Source organism: Montipora foliosa, chromosome 9 (genome assembly GCF_036669935.1).
Source record: "Montipora foliosa isolate CH-2021 chromosome 9, ASM3666993v2, whole genome shotgun sequence".
Taxonomy (NCBI): Eukaryota; Metazoa; Cnidaria; class Anthozoa; order Scleractinia; family Acroporidae; genus Montipora; species Montipora foliosa.
In genome coordinates, this window is record NC_090877.1 from 34,636,572 (window position 1) to 34,651,571 (window position 15,000).

General features: G+C 38.7%; 1 protein-coding gene across 1 annotated transcript in view; it reads right to left on the reverse strand.

The window, feature by feature from the left end:
* Positions 1–8,404, reverse strand: part of LOC137970368 (tyrosine-protein phosphatase non-receptor type 7-like) — a 25,146-nt gene extending 16,742 nt beyond the window's left edge. Inside the window, exons 1-4 of the mRNA XM_068816887.1 lie at positions 8,289–8,404; positions 7,918–8,189; positions 1,572–1,688; positions 623–799 (exon numbers count right to left, since the gene is read on the reverse strand). Coding sequence (XP_068672988.1) covers positions 623–799; positions 1,572–1,688; positions 7,918–8,189; positions 8,289–8,376 — 654 coding nt within the window. The 5' untranslated portion in view covers positions 8,377–8,404. The remainder of the gene's footprint in view (positions 1–622; positions 800–1,571; positions 1,689–7,917; positions 8,190–8,288) is intronic.
* Between the last annotated feature and the right edge of the window lie 6,596 nt (positions 8,405–15,000).

Here is a 15,000-nt window from a genome sequence, read left to right on the forward strand (position 1 = left end):
TGACATTAATGATGAAATGCTATATGAAATGGATCATATATGAACTGCGGATATGAAATCAAGTGAAGCTATGAGCCTCGCAGCTATGAATGCAATTTTTACAATTGCGTAAAGAAGCCTGAAAATTTCATGACTTCAACAGAGTTTGAAACTGTGACCTCACAATACCGATGCGAGGCTCTAACCAACTGAGCTAAGAAGCCACTGACGTTGGGAGCTGGTCATTCGTGGGTTCCAATGTTCCCATGAGGCAATGAATTTGTTACTTTTTAAAACCATGCATCACATATCTGGCCTGTCAAATGCTTTCTAAGTAAAGGATCCGGAGGTATAGAATTAAAGCAAATGTTCATGGTTACGTGGCCTCTGAAATCAACGCAACAAGAATGGTTTAACCCATTGACTCCTGGGGGTTCCCCATTGATAAGTAGCATTAGACAGAGCCTGAAAATACTAAGTATGGCAGGTTTAGGCCAGTTTAGGGGTGAATGGGTTAAAAGAGGAAGGAATAGGAAATTTATTTAAGTGTCTATTCTGGATTACCTTATGTGTCAGCCATTTTAACAAGTAACATCAGAGAGAGAAGGAGGTAATATATCAGTTTTGTACTCAAGATCTTTACCTTAACTCCATAAGCAGTAACATTAAATTCTTTTAAAAATGGCTGCATGTTTGGACTGTCAAGAGTCCTAATCATTTTGTCCGCTGGTATGAATACATTAGGCTCCCATTCAGATCCCATGGCCTGTGCCATGTTTTTCTCACAGTACAGCTCCACTTGAATCCTCTTGACAGAAATCTGTACATTGAGATAAAAAACATTGAAAAAACATATCGGTACATCAACACCCAAGCGTGTGATTCACCTCACTATAAATAAGACATTACTCACTGATGTGGACGTCTATATCCAAACTAAAAAGAAAGCTGATTATTTTTTTACACTTAATTGAGACTGAATAAAGATAGGAGCAATGAAACTCCAGACGATGAAGACAATATTACTTATTGCCTTCTTCATCTTAGCGACTGTTGCTTCATCAGGGGAGTCAGGGTGGTTTTGTGGTTATCAACAGCGTCCCTGCGACCCGAGTTCAACCCTGGCATCGAGGTACTATGTGGGCTGAGTTTCAGTCAATCTCATTCTGACTCTGAGGGTTTTTCTCTACGTACTCCAGTTTTCCTCCCTCATCAAAATCGACTCTAGATCAATAACATCTGGCCGGATACCCTCGTTTAGGCATAACCTCTGGTATCTCTCCCTTTCATTGTATTGAATGAATAAAAGTTGGTATATTATTATTATTATTATTATTATTATTATTATTATTACTATTACTATTACTATTACCATTATTATTATTATTATTATTATTACTATTATTATTATTATTATTATTATTATTATTATCATTATCACATGAGTATGTGTGGTAGTTCAATTTCATCTTGGTTTAAAATTTTTCAAACCAGTTCAATTTTGATTTTTCTTTTTCCAAATTAAGGTAACATAATCTGAAACAAAGGAAAATCAAAATTGAACCGGTTTAAAACATATGTACAATACTTACTGGGAACACATGAAGAATCACACAGCCTTGATCATGAAGATGCAAGCTCTTTGACAGGATAGAAGTAAAATGGTTTCTTGAGGTTTCACTGAAGTTCTTCAGTCCAGTGGCTATGTTCTGTAATAAGAACCACCTTTTAGAAAAAATATTATTTTATATAATCATGTTCATTCTTTTCTTAACCTTTTATCACTTATGTCCAGAAATGCACGCAATTAGATGCCCAATTTTGATATCCAACACTAAGTGTCCCTTTTCAATCCAAGCATTTCCTACCTATTTCTAACAGGGCTTCTGATAGGATGCGAAAAAAAATTAAAGATTATGCGGAAAATTTTGGCCATGTTATGCGTAAACATGTGTTGATTATGCGGAAATTACACCGGATTATGCGGAAATTTCAACAATTTATAGAACTAATAATTAGGCCAGTTCAATGTATTTACATGCTTATGGTAAATCAGGACTCAAAATTGCGACCAATACAGTCGCATTTACGACTGATTTTTTTTTCCTTTGCGATATCGCCAATTTGTGACCAGCTTTCACCGTTAAAATAAAAGGGTTAGTAACCGGCATTTTGCCGAAACTTTTGCTTAAATAAATAAAGCGATAAAAAAATATTTTGTTTTTGTGGTAAGCAGCTGCTTTATCACTAATATCAGGCATTTCTTCAGTTTTATGCGGAAAATATCGTAATTATGCGGAGGATGCAGATTTTAGGGAATTATGCGGATCCGCATTGCCGCATCCTGTCAGATGCCGTGTTCTAACAATAAGGTTCTTTTTAGGTCACAGTAAATGCAGCCATTTATCCTTAATAATATTGAGGAGTAGCATTTGGGGGACACTTTGTGACGTTAAAGGCAATTTTACTGTCATGCGAGTAAGATGTAGTTAATGGATCACAATGCTATTATCTATACCCCTTTCACGGCGGCTTTGTTTTCAATGTAGCGATTGTGCTGTCTAGTTGCCAAGGTCAGCAAACACTAAAGATTTATTGCATATCATTCAAACTTTTTGCGGGATACTACAATCCATGGCATTGGCCCATTTTCAAAGTTCTATTCACAGCTTTAGAAGAGTTGACATGTGTAACAATACATTCGCTTGTAGTACAGTTCTTCCAACTGGCTATGCCAGCAGACATTTGTCTAGCTAGAAAAAGCATAAGAAAACTATTTAGAGGTCACTTATGTTCTGCTGTTCAGCGCAGTTAGCACTCTACATATTATTGATTTACTTTGTGATGCTTTAATATTGAAATCTGTCTGTATCTTAACTACTTCCATTTTTGGACATATTTAAAGTGCCTCCAATTGGCGAGTAAAATTGTCTGGCATTAGCTAGAGTAAAATCTATTAGTCACTTTCACATTGAGAAGGGTTAAACAAAGATAAATCATCTGTACATATTTGAAATCTGCAGAAATTTTCAGTAGTGGTGAAGGCAATACCATGGGCCAAACATTAATCAGTGTTTTAAGGTGAGCACTACAGTTAAGTTAGAAAGAATGTAACAGTTGAATCTCCCGAGACACATAAATGAAGCAATATAGCAGTCTTTAAAGTAAAAACATTTTGATGATGGGTTAACTGAAAGAATAAGTATAATTTGGCTGAGTGTTAAATCGCTGCAAAAAAAATTATTGCTTTCTAATGACAAGAACCACCCTCATAACCTAACGTTGTCCCACCTTTATCATGTGGTATTCTTAATCAATATTTTAACCCTTTCACCCCTGAACCTGCCATACCTAGTATTTTTCTCTGTCGAACGCCAGATGATTTTACCTGTCAATGGGGAAGCCCCAGGAGGCAATAGGTTAAACGGTTATACTATGTACTTAGTGACTAACAATAACTTCCTAGGTACATTATATTTTGCATTAAAAAACAGTGTTAACCCATTCACACCTCAAATGCCGGCCCCCCAATGACGTGTGAAATCGTCTGGAGTTAGACAGAGTAAAATCTAATAAGTGTCACTCTCAGGGGCCAATGGGTTAAAGCATTGAACATTTTCTCACACCAGCAGGTGCTGTCATTGGCCGTTTTTATACTAGAAACGCAGAATACGTCCAGATGAATTATGCGTCGCTCTTGTCATCTGTATAGTGTAAAGATGGGACAAACTATATGACACATAATTCGTCTGGGACAAAATTGATCAAACATTTTTTCTGCGTCTGTTAAATTCATCTAGTATAAAGACAGGCACAAGACACATAATGCGTCTGGATGAACTTTCCAGAAAAGTGCGTCTTCAAAGACGCATTAAAGTTGATACCTGACGCGTCCAGACACATTATGCGTCTTGTGCCCGTCTTGATACTAGAAGAATTTAACAGATGCAGAAAATTGTTTGCCCAAGTTCGTCCCGGACAACTTATGCGTCTCTAGTATAAAAACGGCCATTGGCTACTTTAAGGTCATGTGACATCCCATAATAAATAATAATAGCCTTTGTAGCTGGCGGAATATTTCATTGCAGGATTATCTAAACATTCGAGAGTAAGATGGTTTTGGCGCTGGTGGGCCGCGACTGGCATGGGGACTAGTAATTTTGAAATCCCACCTGCTACAATTCTTGGGTATTTTGAATAGTCCGTCCACTGGTGGACAGGAAATTTGGATTGGCCAAGAGGAGATAATCTGTCAATCAAATATATTTTATTTGGCCCAAGAGAATTTTGTAGAATAAAGGAAAACATTGGGAAAGCATTGAATTTGTTTGGAATCCTTCTAATATTTTGGAACTCACCAACGCACATATTTCCTAACACAGAGTCCAAATTCTTAGCGTATGTTTGGAAGGTGAAATATTTAATTTACCCAGTTCTCCAGTTTTTTTTAAAGAAACATGGCAGTGTCATCAAACTACTGTGTATCAACTCTGATTTTTTAGGATTTATGATAACCACTTTAAATTTCCACCAAGGGAAATCTGTTCTGATCACTTTCTAGTTTTATTGGCATTTAAGGCCCTTGATTCTTTGAGACAAATCATCATTTGTCGCACAACAGTGTTTTTCAAACCCTTTTGTTGACTTGGGACTTCGATCAGGAGAGGATACAGTGGTTGTGTGGTTTCCACGGTCCTCTTTCCACGTAGCTTTGCCAAAACAAACTCGTAGAATTTCTGGTAGAGACGCCAGCTTTTCAAAGTTCAAACCAATACATGAAAAAACGTTTTGCCAGCATGACCAGATGGCTTAAAGGGGCTAGGTCACGCTATTTTAGGTAATTTTGTTTAATTTTGTTAATTATGAGCTCTAAACGTCAAATTGGCAGAGCAAGAGCCTTTCATTTCCAAAATCACAGGCACATAACAACTGAGAATGATTTTCCAGCTGTGTAAATGACATTTTGATATAGACTGATATAAATTTGAAACAAGGTGGGCTGACGTTTTTCAAATTTACCCCAATTCAATCCATTTCAATCCTCTCCAGTTTTGTCCATCCATGTCCCTTTTTGGCTTCCCTGTGTTTTGTTAGAGTTCTTCTATAGTTTTGAACAGTTACTTTGATTTTAGTTAATTCTATGACCATTCGATGAGTGCTGAAATTGCCTAAAATTGCGTGACCTAGCCCCTTTAATTAAAGGAATTTTAATGCAGTAGAGAAATAGAATGATTTCTTAACTCGTCAAATTTTTGCTTCAGATTACAGCCACACAACCTGCAATAGTCATTTGAGCCCTCTTACTTCGTCTTTCAACCTTTTGCAGGCTTTGTTTTTTAATGTCTCTATGCTCTATCAATTCTACCGCATTACTTGGCAAGAGTCCTTTTATTATCGTTCGTGCCTTTTCTCTTGTTCCCACAAGGGTCGCATTACAACCCTCTCTCTGATTGGGTGATCAACCAAGGTGACAAAAGTGGGCGGCATTCAAAAATTGCAGCAAATGTGGCAGGCAAGATTTTCAATCGCTGCCAAAACACAATGACACAACCATTGATTTACTCCCGCAGTAAATATTTCGCCAGCTGCACAGGCTAAAATAATAATTGACCACTTGACCGTAGGGAGGATCCTATAGACCTCTTTCATAATGGCTGCCAAATAAAATGTTCTTTTGTTTTAATGCTAATAAGCCTTCCTAGCCTTGCTACAAGAAGCAAATTTTAAAGAATGTTTGTTTCAAAATGAGGGTAGTGGGTCTAATTAACATAAATACAAAAGAATGTAAAAGTGCTTGCCATTTATGAAGTGGTCTATAAAAGAGCCTAATCCCAGATGTTCATGTGTCCCTATCGATCCCTTTTAATACACAACGATCACTGGCTTATTTGTCAAGACCTAATTTGCTACTGCATTAAAAACCACAATGTGTATTACCCATAGATACACCATTGCCAACTGTTGCCTCAACAAATAAGGTTTGACTTTATTTTCATTTCTAGGACCACTCAAAAACTACCCTGCCTTTAAAGGACATGTATTAAAAATAGATGACAAAGAGCTTTCAGTTTGAAGGCCAGAAGAACTTTGACGACAAAAGAAAAAATAAATGCCGTAGCATGAGAAAAACTTGTTAAGATAAATCTTATCTGGGAAGAAAGTTCAACCTTGTTGCAGAATCCAGAGAAAAGATTGAAAAATAGAAATGCATTGCTTGTGTCAAGATACAAATTATGTTGTTTGTGCAATACAATCAGTGAAAACAGGAAGATCATGTGAGTTAATATATGGAAGACCAGGGCAGCTTATCTATTAACCCTCAAGTCAAGAGCTACTTCAAAGTTAATAAGCAGATTTTCATCAGTGGCATTATATGCTCAACATACTGTCAGGAAGATATGCAGTAAATTTTCAGGAACTAAGTTAAGTTTGAAGATATCCTTAATCTGATTCCACATCTGACAACCATGTTTTTATGTTAATCAAGCAAATATCGAGCACAGCTTGACTGACTACAAACACTGAGTGATCTCAATCAACAAATTTACCAACAAACATTAATTTTCTATTCTCTTACATCCAAAACTCTTCATTTACTTTGATCAAAACAAGGTGTCACACTGGTTCATAAAATTATTTTAAGACTTTAAAAATGTTAGAATTCCACAATAAATTTACATGTTAACAATTTGAGATTGGAGGAAATTATAAATCCCCCAAGGATTAAAGATAACGAGAGAAAAGATTGTAAGTCGAACGAAAAGAGAGTGACTTTCGTTTTCTTCAAAACTTAAGACTTTAAAATTGTTGCTATTATAACAAATTAATTCAAATCGTACATGAAACTATTTTCGGTTGCAGGTGGATAGCTGATGAAAATAAGACTTAATGACAATGTATACTGAAACAAAATAATACAACCGGAGTAAAAAAAATCCGACTCAACCAGAAAAAGCGACAAGCAAATTTTCAACATGCAGTCACTTCCTGTCATTTTCAAATTTTGTCTAGACATTCGGAAAAAAAGGACCACTGAAAGGGATCTTGTCCCTTGGCCAAATCTTAACTTGTACCAACAAATCTATCCCTGTGGTTAAAGAACTCTCCGCGAAAATTAAGCTTATTATTGCAACATCAAGGAAGCATCAACCATTTTTTACTAGCAAAAACCGATTTTATTTACAGTTTTAAACCTTCGCTAATTTATCAAACATCCCGGCAGCAACGCATGGCATAACAAATTCAAAGGAACGAGGAACAACTTTTTTTAGACGTTCCGGTGTCGAAACAAGAAGATAAACTTGAATTAGCGAGTTTCGCATGTTATTGTTTGTGTGGCGGACGTCACGGAAATGGATTGTTCGGCGAACGAAACCCCATTAAAATCGAAGTGCACCTGAATTGGAGAACTGTGATCTATCACGCCAAAATAACTTGAGCGGGAAGGAACCGCGATTTTGCGATCTGATTCGAATTTAACCAAGGTGGTTAGGAAACGGTAGTTGCCGTAAAACGTGTCTAAAAAATGAAAATGCGATCTTTAACCTGTTAATATGACGCAATGTTCGCGTCAGAGGTATTTCGCGCGGTGAGGCCCCTTGAAATTCTTACTGTGACCCCAGCTGTCTTGAACCGCTACATCAAAATCCGTCAAAATTTCTGAGTTCATAACCGTTAAACCTGTCGAAAGATTCTGCAAGTCCCTAGTTATCCCCGTTTTTCGACTCTAAATTAACACCTAAATTTTTCAGACAGTAACAAAAATTATGTAAAAATAAACTGTAACTGATCGCATGAAAGCAAAAACGGTCTCCCAAAATTAGGAAAACCTCAGCTCACAAAACGACTGTCCTAGGTTCGACAAAACTTATTTCACAAATAACTAAGGATTCCGGACGCACTTGTGAAGTTGCCTCACGAATTATGAAGATAACTTACCAATACTAAAATATATAGTTCCGGCAGGTCCTCATGGCCTGTTGAGCTTAGGTTAACTCTAGTTGACCGAGTCGCAAACGCATTTTGGTTTCGCTTGTATTGGGAAAATGTTCTCTTATGATACATGTTGACATTTTTTCCTCCATCGCTGGTATTTAAGTGGTCTTTTGGTCGAGTACTTTGGGGTTTAACAGCCTCCACTGCGTGGGAAAATCCTGTAGTAGCAAGACCGCCATACGAACCAGCGTCGGCAGTACTGGTGTTATCAACAGCTGAGAAGTTAGAAACAAACATCAGACGATCAAATCCCCACAATAAAATGTATTCAAAAATTTGTACGGCGAAAAAAAAAAGAGAGCAAAGAAAGAAACCTTGTCTCGTTCCGCTGAATGTAGTTCTTGCTTCAGAAGACGTCAAAATCCACAAAAGCCATGAAAATTCGAAGAACCGTACTACCATTTTCCCTCCATCACAAAATTCTCGCTCGCTTCCGACTGGAACAAAATATTGCGATAGCGCATGTGCCGGAAATAGTCACATGACAAATATTGAAAAAAAAAATGGCGCCAGCTGAAGTCACAAAAAATTATTTTAGATTGACAAAATATCAACGAATTTACTTTTGGATCAATTGATTCTTAAATTCGTAATTTGATTCAAATTAGTTCAGCTCAGAAAAGTTGGCTGACGAGAATTGTGGCGTATGAAGCCATATATTAAAGCTTCAAAGATATTCATTTACACTGTAATTGAGGAAGTGAAATGAAAACTCGGGAAAACTGAATGCTACACTAGAAATAACCGCAAAAATATTGATTTTGATTCTGTACTTTTTTTTTCTAGTAAAACTACATTGGCTATTTTGGAGCCAAAGAGATACAACCGTTTCCTGCCTAACAAGGCCATTGCATGTTTTTTCAATGAGCTATTAATTTCTTGCTTGCATCGGAAAGCGGAGCATTGTCTTGTCCTTCACTAACAAAGTTAAAAAGAGGTCAGAACAACGCTGTTATGTATTTTAATTGACTTCACCACATAACTATTGTCATACCGTATTCAATACGGTATGACAATAGTTATGTGGAGACACAATACGTCTTAGGACCGTCTTAGAACCATCTTTGAACAATGAAACCGCGGAATTCCCGAAACAGTAAAATAAGCTCCAAAAGGCACAAGAATACACAAAGGGTAAGTCAGTTTTATTCATTTTATTGAATGGACGTTAAATTGAGCGTTTTTTAGGCTTCATTATCGACGGTATTTTATTTCCCATACAAAGTCTTATAACGCGCTTAAATTCTTAACGGCTGCCTGTAATGCAACACGGCTTGCACTCAAAGGTCATCTTCCCACTAGTAATTAATTATTACACGCTCTCTAGTGACGCGAACTTGGGCTACCTATGGTTAATCACGTCCGCAATCACAACATTTTTCCGATCAGTCATATGGAAATAAAGGAGACCGAGAGGCGGCATGAATACTTTCGGGGGTGAGCATATTGTTTAGGCCTAAGGTTGGCATTTTTGTAAAGGTTTGGGTTGTTTCACCCTTCACCCTCTACCGCCACCCCCTTCACCACTCACTCCCGGAATAGTCACGCCGCCGAGAGGTGCCTTTGAATGTGTCTAAATTATAAAGAGAGTTAACTGAATAGAGGGTAATGTAAAGTGCTAGATTTCTATCCCATATGAACCATGTGAGCGTTAGCCCTACTGATGGAAATGGGCCCACACAAGGACAGAGAAAAACTCTGACCAGGGTGGGAATTGAACCCACGACCTTCGGGTTAGCTAGATCTCCGCCGCTCTACCGACTGACCTACAAGGTCAGACGGGAGCAGGCCGTGGGAACTGAAGATGTTAAAGTCACGGCAATCAACACATAGCTACATATGGGATAGAAATCTAGCACTTCACATTACCCTCTATTCAGTTAACTCTGTTTAAAATATAAGTGCTACACGTCCAACGTTTGTATAAACGTAACCGTTCCTTGTAAATAATAAAGAGAGTGATTTCGGCATCCTCGCGCGAAAGCAAATTATTTAAAAGTTCTAATAACAGAACTGATAATATCCAAATTTAGTTTTGAGAAATACATGAAAAAAGAAAGGAAGTGGATGGAATATTACATATATGTTCATGAACCGGAAAATTTATAAATCAGGAAGGCAAATCCAGAGGCAGATTCTTAACTCTCTAAACAAAAACATAACTACCTTGCGAGCAGTTGGCTTCTCCTACGCTTCCCGAGAGAGAAATCACTGCGAGCAACCGTTAGTTTCTTTGAATGAGCTGGCCCGGGTTGCTAGAAGCACAGTTAGCGCTAACCAGCATTAAATTCCATGAAAACCTATAGGTTTTGATACCTCCTAAAGCCTAACCAGGCTTCGAGGCCGTCCAGCGCCAAGAGCGAATAAATTAAATTTGAACTGGTAAAACGAAGGTAAAACGAGTTAAGGCGGCTAAATGCGAGATACAAAAACCCTCAACTTGGCGCGTCCACATTGTTTCGTAGCAAGTTTGGGTCGATGTCTCCCGTTTTTCACTTTGCATGATCAACTTGTCGCACAACAAAAACATTTGTTGCGGGTTGAAGAAAGTTGTTGCGAAAAGTACAGCGCGGATCTACTCTGAGCAACAAATTTTGGCTTTTGTTGCTCGTTTTTCATCAAGCTCACAACTTGTCGCGCAACAAATGTGCTAGTGTACTAACTAGCAAATCAACCATTCAGCGCCCTGCATTTCATAAACCCGCAACAAATGTTTTTCTTGCGGGTCAAGTTAATCACGCAAGGTGAAAAACGCGAAACATCGACCAAAACTTGCAACGAAACAATGTTGCGCGACAAGTTGAGGGTTTTTGTATCCCGTCTTTCGCTGTAAACTTGTTTTGGCGCTTGCGCGTGCGTTCAGCTTCGTAACTGCTGCGTTTGGGAGAGCCTGCTGTGTAGTGATTTCCCGCGAAATAAGACGAAGTAGGGTGTGACGTACTTCGCACATGCTCGATGGAAAACCAAACGGTTGCTCGCAGTGGTTTCTCTTTCGGGAAGCGCAGGAGAAACCAATTGCTCGCAGGGTACACGGAACTAATGAACCGGCTAAAAGTTGAACCTTTGTCAGTGGTTTTACCATCTGCGCTACTTTACTAAATCCAAAATGGCGTCAAGAAAGAGAAAGGCTAACGATCAACGATAGCAGCTGAGTTACCACACATCCATGCAACCACTCCTTTGCCGTGCAAAAATTTAGACGGTCAAGGTGATCACAGCGCGCGGTTAAATTCTCGACTGCACCGTCTATAAATTCGTCCCCGATTTGGGCGTTCCAATTTTAGAACGTCGAGGCGTCCAAATTTTCGTACGTTTAGCGTGGCTCCGTGTGAACGGAACCCCTAAATGCACGAAAAAGGCTCAGACTACATCGCACCTCTTAAACATAACACACTTTTAGGGTCAGAGATCGCTGCCCATCCCAAAGTAGTGCGGTTTGACGGGAAAACAGAAACAATTTCGATTTTCCCGGTGTCTTTCACACAATCAGAGGGAGGGCTACTCCTACGCGACAGCCATAGTTAATTATATCGCCATGCTTAGCCTTAATTCGGCCTTAATAGATAAACCACATTGACCGAATGCATAAATGGCGGCCAAAAATGTATACTTTTGTTTATGTGCTAATGAGACTCACTAGCCTCGCTCTCTCTTTCTGTCATATTTTGTCCATGCAAACGAGGCTAATGAGGCTAATTAGCACATAAACAAAAGAATATTTTTTTGGCCGCCATTTATGCATTCGGTCTATGGCCAAGTCGTTGTGTTCATTCTGCCACCGGAGGAGGAAAAAAAAGTCGGAATGCCGGTAATTAGTGATAGGTAAAGGGACAGTGTAAGAAGAATGTGCTCTCATAAGGGGCAAGTCTCGGAATGCCTTAATTACGGTACTAACATCATATTTCCACTTGTCTAAAAGGAAACACTGACAAAACTTAATTTGAATAGAATAGAGTTGACGTGGCAAGGGCTAAAAAGGCCAACTTAAGAGGCCCCAGGGACGATATTTGGTGAATCGAAATAAATCGGATAAGAATGTAGGAATACACAAGTTCATCCTAATTATTAAAAATGTTATTTTAATCTCACCTCATTTTCAGTTTCAGTTGTTTCCAAATCTACAGCCGTGGAAATTTAACGAAGGCAACATAGACAAATATTTACTCAAAACACGTGTGATTTTTATTAAAAACTCGATCTTCCCAAAACAATAACACGGAGTTTAAGATCTATGACGCGACGGTAACGAAAACGTCATTTAAAATTGCATGTTCAGGTTTATCAATATCTCGGTTTGTCTAACTTTTAAAAACTAGCGCAACTTTCCAGGAACTGAAGTAGGAGGTGCGGTATTGAAGCTACGACATGGCGTTCAATGTTGACGAACATATGAAATGCTAACCGAGCATCATATCTCCCTTGGTGGTACAGATATCAAGAATGTTCGTACCTTTAAATACCTTGGATACACCATTAGTAATTGCAACACTGAATCATCTAATTTCCTCTACACTAGAACTGGTGCCGCATTCATGAAATGGAACGAACTAAAGCATGTTCTAACCGACCACCGTACCGTTTTACAAACCCGCGTCAAGTTCCTAGTGGCATGTGTTCGATCCCGCCCTCTGTATAGCGTGTAAGCGTGGCAGATGTCTGCCGGTGATGTCAATAAAATGGAGGTAGTCTGGCATGGATTCCTAAGAAAAATGATCAAGGGTGGTTATAATATAACCCACTGGGCTTTAATAGATGCCCAGCAGTTGAGAAGGTCCATGATGGCTAAATCAGACTTAATGCAACTGTTAGGAGAACACTGACAGAAGCACCCCAGAGAGTTGATAACTTGAGCGGGGGAAAATGATGATGATGATGATGATGATGATGATAGAAAATTCAAATTCGCTGGCTTCTGTTCACGTTCTCCGCAAAACTCGAGAATCGGTCATTTCACGTCGAGAATTGGTCATTTCACGTCGTAGATTTGCCAAAAACATATATACATACATACATCTTTATTTACCCTCGGATTTTTAGAGTAGCTTGGTGTAGTTAATATCTCCAAGCATTTACCCTCCCAACCATGATACACCACAGAAGACAGACCACAACACCGGGAACTACATGCCCTACGTGCAAAACGTGAAAGAAATGTACAAGAATGAAAAATGCACTTGCAGGGCGTGCAAAGCTATCGTTTTTGCTCATTAAATATGCAAAATTTGAGACGTTTTCGTTTCCGTCGCGTCGCAGACCTTTTAAAAACTCCAAAATGCTGACGCGCCTTGACCACACACACACAAATTTCGATCGGTGTATCTCATGAACATGACGACAAAGTATCTGTGCAATATACCAAAGACAAGGGATACTAGAAAAAACTATGAAAAAATATCTTACTTGTCACATGGTCATCAAGTCTAGACGAGGCAGTGTATTTGTTCTTTTTCCTTTCGTTGTTCCAATTTACAATTTATATTCGAAACTGTGTAAATGTTGGAGGCCACGTGTTAAGGCGCCGGGCCGGAATAGCGACGGAAATGTTTCCGTGAGGAGTTGTTTATTATGGGTGACACACACTCATTAAAAGGGCTAGATAAGTCCTAAATCCGCCCCACGCAAATCGTCGATTAAACGCGAATGTTTAACACATTGAATAAACAAAAAAAATTAGAAATTCATCCTTAGCAACCGTCTGAGCGGCTTGACATTTCTTTCATCGTCCCATTTTCTTTATTGTTTGGACACAAATTGTTCTCGAAACGAAAAATTTGAATTTCACTGAAAGGAGGTTTTCAAAGAGGACTGATAGATTGTTGCCGCAAAAATTAACACGCTATCGTAATATCAAGCGCGCTAAGCGCGGTGCTCGTTACCTCTTAAAATCTTTCGAGGTCTTTCTGTTTCCGATGAATCCGTAAATTGCTTCCTGTCTTTCTTTTCATTCAGTGTTTTCTTCTTTAAACTAGCCTTGCTCTCTTGAATATCGTTACAAGTGTGGAACTGAATACGATTCTGCCCTGTTGGTAACAACTGATTAAACTCAACATTGGTTTGATAGATTTCGGCTGTTGCTATACAGACACGATTATGGAGCGATCTTTCTTTGTTTAATGACTTAAGTAAATAATGTGGATTTTTTTTACAAGAAAAGGATTGATATTTGTGCAACTGAGTAAAGCGTTGTAGACGGCGTTTTGTCGGGCATGACGTCTTGAAAAGGCATTGGCCGCTTTGCAGTTTATTAGCCGACAGTCTGTACGTAGAGTGTAGGAAGGAATAAGAAAAACCATTTAGAGTTTAATTATTCGGTCAATTTTAATTTTAGGTGACAAGCTTTTATTCCTTGTTGAATGATACGACCAATCAAATCAAGGGTTCATCAATTAATTAATAGCCTGCAGTGCAGGCGTATTTTGGGCGCGCGAGTGCACATTTTCGTATTAGGCCACCATCTTTCTAAGATTTGGTAACTTTTGAAGATTGGGGCGAGAAAATATTTGCTGAGGGAGTAGGCGTTAAGTGGAAAAATGGGGAAGGGGGGAGGGGGAGGAGAAGGAAAAAATATTTCGAGTGCCCCACCCCCAACCCGCCACTGCACCAACCCTCCCCCGGTCAAGCATCTAATCACAATCCAAGATGGCGGCATCGAAAACCTGGTTTATCTAGAGTTCCGCGCCAAAATAACGCCTGCACTGCAGGCTAATTAAGGACGTTCTCGCGAAAATTTTCTAACATTGATTTTTTTCTGCAAATTTTACCATTGAAAGATGATGAGTTAGTGATGTCAGAAATGTAAAAAAATTGGGGGGTCACCGACTTCGTTTTGGAGAGAACATGCCCGGAAAAACACCCAAAATGTGACAAAATCGGGCTTCGTTAGCGAATAAGGCCAGTGTCTGTAAACCCAAATATATTGCAATTAAATCTTTGAAGTGAAATCTTCTCTGCCAAATATTGTTTAAGTGGACTTATTAGGTGAATTTAGTCAACTGGTGAGGTTCCTTAAAGATCAAGTTCGCATTT